Source organism: Aspergillus luchuensis, chromosome 6, assembly GCF_016861625.1.
Source record: "Aspergillus luchuensis IFO 4308 DNA, chromosome 6, nearly complete sequence".
Taxonomy (NCBI): domain Eukaryota; kingdom Fungi; phylum Ascomycota; class Eurotiomycetes; order Eurotiales; family Aspergillaceae; genus Aspergillus; species Aspergillus luchuensis.
Genome location: NC_054854.1, coordinates 1,117,620 through 1,130,663, shown reverse-complemented (window position 1 = coordinate 1,130,663; position 13,044 = coordinate 1,117,620). Strand labels below are relative to the sequence as shown.

General features: G+C 48.1%; 4 protein-coding genes across 4 annotated transcripts; 3 read left to right on the top strand and 1 right to left on the bottom strand.

Annotated features, from left to right (window-relative positions):
• Nucleotides 1-400: 400 nt before the first annotated feature.
• On the bottom strand, nucleotides 401-766 carry AKAW2_60403S (uncharacterized protein; the record flags this gene model as incomplete). The annotated part of the gene is made up of 1 exon (XM_041692525.1): nucleotides 401-766. The coding sequence occupies one exon, from the start codon at nucleotides 764-766 to the stop codon at nucleotides 401-403; it is 366 nt and encodes a 121-aa protein (XP_041545901.1).
• Nucleotides 767-3,023: 2,257 nt separating this feature from the next.
• Nucleotides 3,024-4,915, top strand: AKAW2_60402A (ubiquitin-conjugating enzyme E2; the record flags this gene model as incomplete). The annotated part of the gene is made up of 9 exons (XM_041692524.1): nucleotides 3,024-3,056; nucleotides 3,128-3,161; nucleotides 3,277-3,371; nucleotides 3,448-3,469; nucleotides 3,532-3,628; nucleotides 3,687-3,698; nucleotides 3,760-3,928; nucleotides 3,985-4,847; nucleotides 4,906-4,915. The coding sequence occupies 9 exons, from the start codon at nucleotides 3,024-3,026 to the stop codon at nucleotides 4,913-4,915; spliced, it is 1,335 nt and encodes a 444-aa protein (XP_041545900.1).
• A 659-nt stretch (nucleotides 4,916-5,574) lies between these two features.
• On the top strand, nucleotides 5,575-6,878 carry ERG26 (C-3 sterol dehydrogenase/C-4 decarboxylase; the record flags this gene model as incomplete). The annotated part of the gene is made up of 2 exons (XM_041692522.1): nucleotides 5,575-6,150; nucleotides 6,216-6,878. 2 exons carry the CDS (start codon nucleotides 5,575-5,577, stop codon nucleotides 6,876-6,878), a joined length of 1,239 nt encoding a protein of 412 aa, XP_041545899.1.
• A 1,397-nt stretch (nucleotides 6,879-8,275) lies between these two features.
• AKAW2_60400A (GMC family oxidoreductase) lies at nucleotides 8,276-10,351 on the top strand (the record flags this gene model as incomplete). The annotated part of the gene is made up of 5 exons (XM_041692521.1): nucleotides 8,276-8,661; nucleotides 8,734-8,763; nucleotides 8,819-9,701; nucleotides 9,754-10,255; nucleotides 10,305-10,351. 5 exons carry the CDS (start codon nucleotides 8,276-8,278, stop codon nucleotides 10,349-10,351), a joined length of 1,848 nt encoding a protein of 615 aa, XP_041545898.1.
• Between the last annotated feature and the right edge of the window lie 2,693 nt (nucleotides 10,352-13,044).

Genomic DNA, 13,044 nt, shown 5'->3' with positions numbered 1-13,044 from the left:
CCAGCTCGAACGAGTGAAAGCGAGGGCAGGAAATCGCGTGTTTTGGGAAGAGTGAGTGTGCTGCTGGCAGTTGTCGCTCTGCCCCCCTATGCTTCATGTTGCTGGTTGCCCGCTAGAGACCATCACGTGAAAGGGGTCACCGCCTGGCACACCGCCAAAGAAGGCGCTTCCATGGCTCCTTCACTTGTGGATGTATTACCAGACACGGTAACCGTTCCAGTGTTCACAACAGCCTACTTTGGGAGGGGAGGTTAGGGGGAGGCCCTAGGTACACCCCAAGTTCAGTGGTTGAAAGGGAGAAGTGTTTCGTGTCAAATTAAAATCTTTCATAAACTAGTTATACTGAGGTGATGATTATACCATCAAACAGATAAAACGCTCCGCACATCAACTACTGAGCCTACCCTCTTTCTTGTTCATGGTAAATTAAATTAGGAAACACAAGGTACCCGGCAGTACACTTTGAGGTGCTGGCAGAAACAGACCCTTGTAATTTCCAGGGATGTGGAGACCTCAGGATCATGCCGACTGCCATAGTGGGTAGTGATGGCAGGTGAACGGCATGGGCGCTGTGCATGCTCTTCTCCCAAGGATGAACAGAGTCGAATCCCTCTCTCAGACATCCCAGGGGGGGCGGAGGGTCTTCCCTTTCATACATACCTTTACCACCACGCGCTTCTATTTTGGCGAAACTCGTCTTTCCCACGCGGCTTTCTGGTCGTTGGATCATTCCCCGCATCCTTTTCTGCTTCTTCCCCTTATTCATCACGGGCTAGAGCCACTACCTAATCGGGCAATGCTAATTCTTAGGGGAAGCGGGCGAATGCCCAATCGCTCGTTATTCTATTGAAGCCTTAGACTACTACGGTTTTTCTTAGCAAACACATACTCACGAAGCCAGCATACGCTGCTTTACCAAACAAACATGCATGGAGTAATAGCTCCCTGCTGTATTTCTCCTTTTTCTAGCGAAGAGCAGTCACTCCATCTGCTTGACCTAACAGGTAAAGATGTACAGCGCCATATCTCTTTTCATCGATTGTCGACCAACGCACTGGGCGGAGAAATCTCTGCAGCGATGAAGGGTAACTAACCATGCTCACGGCGGATCTTAGAGTTGGCACCTTAAATATAGCTCTCACTCATGGTGGTATTGATTTAGGAATCCTTAGCGAATGTGTCTTACGATTTTACAAATATTCCGTTTACCCTGACCAATGCACCAACTGTGGATGATTTTTGCTTTAATAATAGATAGGGAGCCAAGAACTCTTTCTCCAACGCTGAGAAACGTTTTCTAATCCCATACGGCTTTCGCCAATTACACCCAAGTGTCATACTACCCAAGCTGACTTGCGATTCCTAATAGTTCATGCTTCTGTGGTTTCTCTTAGTATAGATCAGATGTGAATAAGGTCGAGAATATCTGTGACCATGAGAAACTTTGAGGGAGCAAGGTGCCGTGGATTGCTTGCGATAACCATGCTTCTCACCGAGAATAGGCGTTAGCCAGATTGCGGCTTGATACCGATGGGACTCGTGTTGCGAATTTGCATTCCTGAAGCATTCTCAATCCTGCTGGTGTACCACCTTTCCGGTTGTACATGGAAATTCTTGAAAAGTTGGTTGGCAGCGGGGTTGGTAACCGTTCCTCATTGGGCTTGATACACGGCACTGTACTCCAGAATACTCCGTCGGGGTGGCATCAAAATCTTCATCATGGCAAGCACCGTCGATCCAGAAAAGATGAGAGATGTAAGGGGCAATTAGAAGGATCGGCACAGCAGAAATTTTAGGAGCCTTGAATAAGACCCCGAAAGTCACAAGCCAATCGAGGGATTTTGGCTGTAATGAGGTTGAGGGGCTTGTACGCGGTGGATTATGAGATTAAGAGGGGTTGGGGATAGTCCAGTAGAAGATAGTAAGTAATGGCGAGTCAGAGAAAAGAATGGGTGGTTTCTCTTTGGATACCCAGCCATTCATGATTCCCACCCCTCCCGCCTTGCCTAAACGGGCATAACACCAGGGTCCTGTCAGTGGTCAGTAGTGAGGAGTTATTTTATTTCCACTGGGTGTGTTTATTTTTGTCTCCTCGAAACATCATCCGTCCAAGGACGGATCCGTGTCTCCACCTCTGCGGGCGGTGAGACAGGGGCTGTTTCCATGGGTCGTTGGCCTCAGTCCCCTTGACCAATCTTGACCTGGCAAGAGTTGTGCTAGACTGACTACTACTACTACTACTATGGAGTAATCCGCCGATCAAAACCCGGACGAGTATCTATCTACTAGCTACTGTATGAAGTGAATTAATGGAAGATATGCAACTTGCTGGACTACTAACCTGGACTTCCTTTTGTAGTCTTTCTATGCACAGTGTATCTCCATAGTATTAATTGCTCTCGTACGAATCAATTTGTGCCAAGAGTTGTGACAGCTAGTAGTGGCTTGCTCATCGTGGTCTATTATTGTCTTCATCTTACCAGATGCTGTTCTTGAAGATGGTTCTGGTATTGGCTATGGAGTCATAGAAGCTAAGGCCTGACACAGAGGACTTGAGCAGAGTCTCGCAACTGCGACATTCACTCAGGTGAATTGGCGCTCGAACATTGACATGTATTAAATACGCAAGTCAGTACATAGTTTCATGCATGTACTCCGTAGAGCCGTCGCATGGGGTATTGTTTTTTTCTTACATGCACCTGGGCATGCAGCCTTCTATTTTGCCTTTGCACTAGCCAGAAGTACTTCGTACAGGTCAGATTTAGGCCTCTTCGCCAGTTCTTGAGAATCTTCAGTCCGTCCTTACTATGTTCCTGGAGCCGTTGGAAAATTGACTCAGACTGATCTCACTCAGATAGTTAGCCTGCACTGCCTGGTTTCCCCGCCATCAACTACGTTACGGCGTTGATGATCATACCCACCATCAACACGCTTCTGTCTCTCCCTGTTTCTTCAACAATCCAGCCTAGTGATCCCGGGCCCCGTGAAGCCGTCTCCCTTCTTGGACTTTCTCGGTCGTCAGGATGTCTGACCAGGCGATCCTACGTATTACCAGGGTATCACTTCTCACCGCATCCTTCTAAGCTTCGCTGGGCTAATGGGTCGTCTTACCTTGGCGGGGTCTTAGGAAATCAAGCAGATTCAGCAAGGCGCAGACCACTGTGGGTACTCCACACTCTACTAATAGTAGTCGGAAATCGGTTCCATCGAATCCCGTCGATGCTAGCACTGGCTTACAATAGTCTTTGGCCTTCCCATTCTGATTCTTTGCATTAGCTCTCGCTGTACACTATGATGACTCTGATATCCGGAGTGTCCGCACTCTCATTCTCGGCCCTCCAGATACTCCCTATCAGTTCGGCTTCTTTGAGGTTCGTTTCTACCTCTTCGGTAATATCAATCAGTTTTCCAGAGCTCTGTGTTAATCGCCAGCCTGATATACCTTAGTTTCTTGTCAAGTTCGGGAAAGGTATATTATCACCATCTTGTGGGAATTCATAAACGTGTGGACAAGTGGACTAAGCTTCGCAGACTACCCAGCCACATCTCCGAATGTCTGCGCCTTGACCACTAACGGTGGTCGAAGCCGCTTTAACCCCAACATCTATTCATCTGGCCGGGTCTGCTTGTGAGTTGAGACTCTCAGAGTTGCTCATGATCCCTACTAATCAAGCGGTGATGAATAGATCGATTTTGGGGTACAGATACAGATGCCTATATATATCAACTGCGAGAGCCTGGCTAACGGACATCTTGTAGAACCTGGCGAGGTGAAAGTGGAGAGCAATGGTCGTCTGCGCAGTGCTTAGAGTCTCTTCTTATCTCGATTCAGAGCTTAATGTCGTCTAATCCCTACGAAAACGAACCCGGGTATGAAAGCTCACGGTCACCGAGCGATATAGAGAACATGGAAGCCTACGTATCCAAGGTAATAAGGGCTTACATACCCTTCTGAGGTTAGAACATTCTTGACCAGGTTTCCAGATACACCATGAAACTCTCCGCCTCGCCGTTCTCGAGCCTCTTGAGGCATCGCTCAACATAACACTTGAAGGGAGTACGGACTCGCTAGCCGACCCATCATCTGAAAGCGATGATAATATCATCTATGAGGATGGGAGGCCTTCTTTTGACCCGTTTGCGGATTTTCGCAAAAGACGTTTCTTGTGGTATTACGAGCCCTACATGCAATCTCTTGTTACTGCAGAGAAGAAACACTCCCGCAAAGCCAAATTCCAGAGAATGCCATTTGAGGGCGACAACAATAGTATGGATGGCCATTTCGACTATCCGGAGTTAAAACGGCGGATGGCCGTGGTCAGAGATGCCATTTTTCGAGAAACACGCGGTTGGGCTGTCGAAGGACAGTTGGCCAAAAAGCAAGAATTGGGTATTGCAGCTAGCCTGCAACGACAGTACGAACAAATTGTTGAAACCCTCAAGCATCAGAACAACATTACGGTTGATCTATATCTTGACGAGGGGAACCCATTCATGTGGAGGCTCACATATTTTGGAAGACCAATGACGCAACTGGATGGCGGCATGTTCAAGATCCTGATACATCTGAGTCCGCGATTCCCGGAAGAACAGCCCCGTGTGTTTCTGGAAGCCTCGTCTTTCTTTCATATCCGTGTGTCCAAGGAAGGAGTTTTATGCTACGTTCCAAGGCGAACTGAGGAAATGCGTTATCACATCGAGGGGATAGTGGCATCTCTAGAAGAAGAACACCCGCCGTATGACCCACGAACTACTGTTAACCCCGAAGCAACCAAATTATTTTGGGGAACACCGGAAGATCGAAGGAAGTATAACCGAGAATTGCGACGATCAGTAGAAAGGACCGCGTAAGTTACCATCCACGTTGGCGAGTTTATAGACAGTCGCATTGATGAAAGAATACAGCGAAACATAAAAATCCTGAGCCTATATTGGTCTAGGTTAGTGAGTCAGTGGGGTGCTCAGCTAGAACGATCCTGTGCTCCGTTTCTTGCAGACTGATATCTTGGCTAAGATGACCTCAATATCGGGCCTCTACTTCCTCATCCGTTCCCAGACTTTCAAGCCGCAAAGGGAAAAACAAAGACCCCCCATGGGATACAACACTGGGATCTCAGCTGTTCTGTAGCGGGTGCTAGAAGAATCGAAAGGAGAGTCCCCATTTGGATAATGCATGGTAGTGGCCATATAAGATCTGCCTTCTTACTAGATTGTTAATAAGAAGTGTTAATAAGAAGTACGATAGTTGACGCAATGGTCCTAAAAGCTGCAAGCTACACCCGTTAAATAACGAAATTGTAATCAGATCGAACATGAGATCCGTTACTTACTGTATGGGCAATACTACAAATAGGACCAAGTCAAATATCTCGGTTCCATAAAGTGGAAACTCACGTGTGGCTTCTTTGCGGGGGGTCCGAGCTTTAACCCGGAGATTCTGTCCGGAGGCGGAAACCATCGTCGTCCCCCAAACCTTCAGGCCTCGCAATTTCTCCTGTTTATTATCTCTTACCCCAACCACCGACCACGGATAGTTAGCTCTATATATATCACAGCTTACTGTCATACCTCAAAATGTCCACTCGACGTCCTACAATGGAACTGGGCACTGTCCTAGTGGTTGGTGGCTGCGGGTTCGTGGGTTGGCACATTGTTGATCAGTTGCTCAATTTCCCCTCGGAGACAGATCCCAGTGTCGCTCTTCCCAAGCCCCAGAATGACCCCAGATTTGTTTACCCCAAGCTGGGCGATCGATACCCTCGGTGCATCGCGAAAGTAGCTGTTGTCGACCTGCGAACGACCCACAACCGTCTTCCGGGAGCCGAGTATTATGATGGCGACATCACGTCCGAAGGGTCCATGCTGGCCGTTTTCCGCGCGGTCAAGCCCGACATTGTTATTCACACCGCTACGCCCAACGTTCTGGAAGGGAACAAGCCCTTGTTGCGTAAGGTCAATGTTGACGGAACTAAAGTCTTGGTGGAAGTTGCGGGCGGTGCCCGTGGTGACTGGGGCGGAAAGTGCAAGGCGTTTGTATACACCAGCTCGAGCTCTGTCGTGCACGATACCCAGAGTGACCTCATCAACGTCACCGAAGAGTGGCCTCTTATCCGGGGGCCATTGCAACAAGAGTATTATTCAGAAACCAAGGTGCGTTATGTACCCCTTTTTCTTTCGTTCTTGGGATAGGTACTGACCAGGATTCACCCTCTTAGGCGGACGCCGAAGAAATCGTCTTGAAGTATAACCGCGCCTCTCCAACCTCGATGGTAACATGTGCCCTTCGTCCGGCTGGTATCTACGGTGAGAAGGATACGACCTTCACCTTTAAGGTCCTGGAGCACTCGTCCAAAGCCTCCCCGACCGTCCTCCGCATGCAGTTAGGCGAGAACAACAACTTGTTTGATTTCACGTACGTTGGAAACATTGCATACGCTCATACGTTGGCTGCATACCGCTTGCTCGCTACCTACTCTCGGTATGAAGCTGGACAGGGTGCTCCCCTGGACCATGAGCGGGTTGACGGCGAAGCGTTCAATGTCACGAACGATTCCCCGGTCTACTTCTGGGACATGACACGTGCTGCCTGGGCATTGACTGGCAAGGTCGTGGAGCCTCATCAGGTGTGGGAGCTCCCTGAGGGCGTTCTGGGCCCTATTGGTGGAATTGCAGAGACGGTGCTGGGCTTGCTCGGCAAGACACCTCGTTTAACTAGAAGAACCGTTCGCTACTCATGTATGACTCGTTACTACTCATGCGACAAGGCCAAGTTCCGACTCGGATATAGACCTGTTGTACCTGTGTACGAGGGTCTCGCTCGTGCAGTCGGGTATGTGGTGGAACAGGAGCGGGTGGCCGGTGAAAAGAAGTCGTTGTAATCTCGGGCTAGACTCTGATGGTTTCTGTACGGATGTATATGTTTATTAATGTAATATATAAGTAATTCCTCCTCATTTCGTATTTAGGCGCGTTCTCTCATACTTGTTGTCCCTGTATATAGTCAGATGGACTTTTGTACGACGCCTTGCTAACTGACCCCCAGGCAATTTTGGGCTGGCCATGAGACCCAACACCGTGTGTCTAATCCTGCGAGACCCTTGCGATGCTGGGATCCCTCATTATCTTCCGAGTGGGATCAACTGAGGTGTCTCGTATACTCCATCGGCTTCTGTCCCCTTGGCTCTAGCCCCGAATGGTACTCAATAAAGTTTTGTAACAACGCCCCGAGCAGATTGGCCTACTTTATTTCGAACCCTGCCGAATAATATGCCCGAGTCCGGAGATACGGTGAAGCATTTCCTCGATCTTTGGTCCGGCTTTCGAGCCGAAGATGATACATGTCTTTGGCAGAGCTTTCTCGGGCAAACCTACCGGTCATTAACTATGAAAGGACATGGTAGATTATATTCGAAGCTATGAATCTTATCTTACTCGCAGGACTGAAGGAAAGTGAGTTACGTTAGATATTTCAATGTTGGCCCTATTTGCGTCCTGCCAAATCAACTTCCCTTACTGTCATACATTGAACCTTCGTGTTGGTTCCACATCCTGCACCATATCATCGGTTCTTTCCCCTCCCCTGCTGGGATATGAGCCGACTTGATTCGCTGCTAATTGGAGCATCGGAAGCCGACAGAAGGTTACGGGGCTCGTGTGAAGAAACGGGATACCAGCATGGATGCGAAATATTCCTTGTGATATGGGGGATGATCGTCGCCATGGAGGGATAATCATTGAACACCACAACATCGCTAACGATGAGGTGTTAAACGGAACCTGGGAACTTGAAGGAAACATTTTGGTGTCAATCTGCAGTGCGCTTAAGTCGCAGTTCGCATCAGGTCTGGATTCTTTGGCTCTGAGAATGCGCTGGCTGTCTTTGTCCTTGCAAATATGGGTGTCATCGGGGTCTTGAATAACAGGCAAGATGCTGGATGGAATGATCATGCTATACCTGACGGATCGATACCGTTCATTGGTCGTTGGATGTCACTGCATGGCGCAGGAACAGGTCATTCAATGGTATATTCTTTCCTCATCCGGCAGGAACCAATGGATCCCCCGCTGTGATACAACTACATCTCTCCCAAAGTACCGCGCAATTCTTCCTAATCAGTTCGTTCGTCGCTCTTATTTTTTGCGATTCCATGTATACTTATTCCGTGGGCTTCAGTGGGATGCAGTGATAGGTCTAATGATCAGGATTATGCCTCGGATGTCTGAAAGGCCTGTTCTTTCGCTAAACGCTTGCTCTCATCATATGTGCCTTGGTCGAATGTCTTTCCTTACGACCTGGACACTTGTTCTATTGGCCATTGTTACCACTGCGTTAGGAATTTCGGAAGATTATCTGGACGATGCCGAGCTAGGCGTCCCGGGGCTAGACGCCTCCTTCGACTACGTGGTTGTTGGTGCCGGGGCTGGAGGCTTAACTTTGGCAGCTCGTCTCGCACAACATAGATACAGAGTAGCTCTGGTTGAGGCGGGAGACTTCTACGAGCTCAAATATCCCTTAGCTGCGGTTCCAGGAGCTGGGATCATTGGCATAGGGAGCGATGTGAACAGCTCGACACCCGTGGATTGGCGGTTTGTCGCCTACAATGTTCCGGGAGCCAACTATCGCGACCTTCATTACCCCAGAGGCAAATGTTTGGGGGGATCGTAAGCTCACTTCGTCTCTCACTTTCGTCTTCGTTTCCATATGGGCAATGCTGATTCTTTTGACCTCTACAGGACAGGATCCAATATGATGGTCTATCAAAGGTTCGAAACCACTCGCCGGGAAATTCACGGAGGGCAGAACTGACATTGGTGCTAGGCCGAATAGAGAGGCAATGCAAAGATGGGCTGAGCTCGTGGACGACAATAGCTACACTTTTGACCGATTTCTTCCTTTCTTCCAACGCACGGCTAACTTCACTCCGCCCAACAATGACATACGGCATAGCAATGCCACAGCAGCGTTCAACCTGAGTGCGTTTGATAAACGGGGCGAGCCTCTGCAGGTATCCTACCCTGACTTCGCCGTACCGTTTTCGAGCTGGATAAAGCGCGGTATGGAGTCTGTAGGCATCCCGGAGATCGAGGACTTCAACAGCGGGTTCCTACTGGGCGCTCAATATTGTGCTCTAACCATCGACCCACACAAGAAGATCCGAAGTAGTTCAGAGGCCGCTTTCAAAAGCTCTCCGATACCACGCCTAATGACTCTTGCACTGTACAAGAAGACAATGGCAAAGAGAATACTCATCAACACAGAAAGGCGAGCTACCGGGGTGGAAGTAAGGACTGGGGACTTGATATATATATTACGAGCCACCCGGGAAGTCATAGTGTCAGCCGGGGCATTCCAGAGCCCTCAGCTCCTGATGGTATCTGGAATTGGTCCAGCTAGTGAGCTGAAAGAGCATGGTATTGAGGTTGTTGTTGACCTTCCCGGAGTAGGGCAAAACATGTGGGATCATGCTTTCTTCGGGCCTGCCTACCGAGTTGCGCTTCCAACAAGCACCAGGATTGCTACTGACTTTCTTTACTTGACTGAAGTAGTCATCCAGTATTTAGCAAACCGTACTGGTCCACTGACATCCCAGGGAATTGATTTCCTGGCTTTTGAGAAGGTCCCAGATGAAGTTCGGTCTCAGTTCTCCGATGAGACGATCCGGGATCTATCCTGGTTCCCTCCTGGCTGGCCTGAGATAGAGGTATCCTCTCTGCACGATGTCTTTGAGCATGGCTAACAGCAGACCCTTGAAGTACATTCCAGTGGCTCTATATCTTGGAGATTTCTCTGATCCTATTAAACACCAACCGCAAGATGGGGCGCAGTATGCGTCAATCGCCGGAGCATTAGTCGCACCCACATCCCGCGGAAATGTCACCATCATTTCAGACGACACAGACGACCTGCCAATAATCAATCCCAACTGGCTTGCAACCAAAACAGACGAAGAAGTGGCTGTTGCGATTTATCGAAGAAATCGCGAGATTTTCCAGAGTCCGGGGATGGAACCGATTATTGACGGGGAAGAATACTTTCCCGGGGAGGAGTTCCAGACCGATTCGGAGATTCTAGAAGTGATTAAGGACACCCTTATGACAGTCTACCATGCTTCGTGTACGTGCAAGATGGGTGTACGCAACGACTCAATGGCTGTGGTTGACAGCCAGGCACGAGTATTCGGAGTTGATGGGTTGAGAGTGGTCGATGCCAGTGCGTTCCCATTTCTGCCGCCGGGACATCCCCAATCGGTAGTTTGTAAGTAGCCTTCAGTTTCGGAATTCTTATTCGCTGCTGACAGCCTTAGACATGCTTGCCGAGAAGATCGCGTCTGATATCATATCCTGGGACTGAATTGGTTCGATACGTGTTGCGATTGTCATTATCATTAATGTAATTCTTAAGAAGTGACCTCTGTCACTATTATTCCATACGCACACTCGTGCTCAGGCTTGCAATCCGGAAGTCTGCTATTGTTAAGGATAAACCTTCTTTCACGCTAATATTATTACAATTTTAATGCGGAGGGAATTTCCTGCATCCTGTAAACTCAATGAAGCCAGTTTTCATATGATCCTCCCTACATTAATCCACATCATTGGACCAACCATGCATCGACTAAACGCATAAGCAACCCCAATGATGAAACCATGCTTCAACAACTCCACCTTCTTACTCTTACTACCGTGCCATATACCCCAGAAACACTGACCTCCCCGGATACAAAGGAGACAGAATCCAAAGGAAGTATCCTCATAATCCACAAATAGTACATACATATCACAAGTACTGCTTAGCTTTGTTCTATCCCGTTCATGTACTTACATCACTTTACAAGAATGAGAACCAGAACCGACACAGACATTTCAAGTCGTACTACTATCTACCCCAAATCACGACCAACATCCCTCCCCCTCCCCCCGCCCCCTTGCAAGGCGAAATATACTACTACTATTACTTTTTTTTTTTCCTCCTCTATCCCCCATGCTTTATTATAAATGTATATGTATGCTGTATTATGTATATGTCGTGATAGGATGGGTGGGGATGATGTAGGGGGCTAGGGATGGGGATGGCAAATCAAACATACATACATATATACCAATATATACATGGGTGTGTGTGTATAGTATATACTATGCATGTGTAAATGCACGAATGGAAACAAGGATGGATGGGGAGGACTAGCCAGTACTTTCATTGGATTTGGAGAGGAAATTTACTTCGGGGAGGGGAGATTTCGCTATTGGGGTGTGTATGTATGTATGTATGTATGTACCCGGAACAAGGTAAGTAAGTTTTGGGCTATGAAGATAGATGGATGGATGAATGGTAGTGTGTGTCTGTGTGTGTGTGCGCGTGGGTGGATGGATGGATGGAGAATGGCTGATCGCTGCTATGGTAACTACTAGAACTTACCTACTTATCTAGGTACTACTGTGGTATGTATGGATGGATTAGTACGGAAGGGACGGAGTTATATGGATGGGGCTTATTGTGGGCGTTAGGGAAGGTCTAGACGCCATCTATGTCTGTGTTAAATTCAGATTCTATCACATGGTAGTTGTTGTGACAATGCTGGTAAATTTATTGTCTAGGTCTAGATAGGCCATGATGAAGACGAAAAACCTGTATAAGTCTTTATAACATTCAGATGCTTGAAAAGTAAGCTTGATTTCGGGGATTTCCCCTGGCTTTGTTTGAATGGAGAGCGAGTTATATATTATATGTGCGGTGCATGTGTATGTATATATTTCTCCCCGTGCAAATCAATGATGAGGTGGTAGGGTTCCAGGTCCTTTGATTCCGTGGACCCCATTTTCACTTTGTTTTTCTTATGTTTTTATGCTTTTCTTTTTTGCTTTTCTACCTTTTCAATCCAGATGTCTTGCTAGTTTGGGTAAGTACTAGGTACCTTAGGAAAGAATTCTTGGTTTTAGAGGCGGAGGTGGCTGAACGTTAACTTTGTTGGTTTTGATTTTGACACATTAACATTGTATGGGTGGTGTGGTATGTAAGCAAGGTTACTGTTACTGGAGTGACTGACTGACTGACTGGACTGAGTTTCTTTTCCCATGCTTCTCTGTCCGTATTTAGGTTGGGAACCCCCTGTCAGATGATCTCGTGGGATCGGCCAATGTCCGTCCATGCGTGTTTTGTGTGCGGGGATGGGAGATATGGTTGGTTAGTTTAAGGGAAGAATCGTGGTAGTTAGTAGTACTTTTGTCATCCTCCCTCTCATGTCTTTGTTCATGTTCGACGATCTCAACAGGCAAGTAACCATTTTTTGGGTTTACTGGTGTCAGCTTGTAAGTGGTTCAAACGAGGGAAGAATTTGTGTGCTGAGTGTGGGGAGGGAGTTGTTTCCTCCACAGACAAAAGGCCGATCATTGCTCTTGTTCCACCTTTGCTTTCATTCTCCTTGGCCCCTTCGGTAAGGATTGACGGTGGAATGCAGTCTCGGATGTGGGAGGTGCAGGAACTCTCATCGAATTTCATGTACGGGAGGCCGGACGTGCCTACGCCACCTGCAGACGGTGATCCTCACAGTTGAGCAGTGTGGAAGAGACTGGGACCCATGGGATTTGGATGTTTGGCTGATGGCGATAGAATAATTCGAGAATACAACCAGGGATACGGTCGTCATTGGCTTGTAGCGATGTCCAGGGGTTGGGAGGTCCTCAGGGCGCCATTTTCGAGATTTTGAGGCAATGGAGGTGAAACGGGGTGGATCGCCAACCAGCGCATCATTGTCATCATCATGATATTATTGCGTAGCCGTCAAGCAGAGCCGAAGGACGTTAGTGGTCTGATAGGTAGCAGCAGGAGGACCAAAGGCGGACCGAAAAAGAAAAGAAGGGATCGTTTGCGGTCATGGATGGCATTTGGTCTCCAGCCACGCCGTCAATCAGCTTTGGAACCTCCCCACCTGGTTTACCCCGCAGAAACATCCACCTCAGCTTCTATCATATACCGATTGGTGTTATCCTCCATCGGGGAGTACGTGGAAGGAGTCCTGATGACGAACGAGTCTGGGTTTACCATTT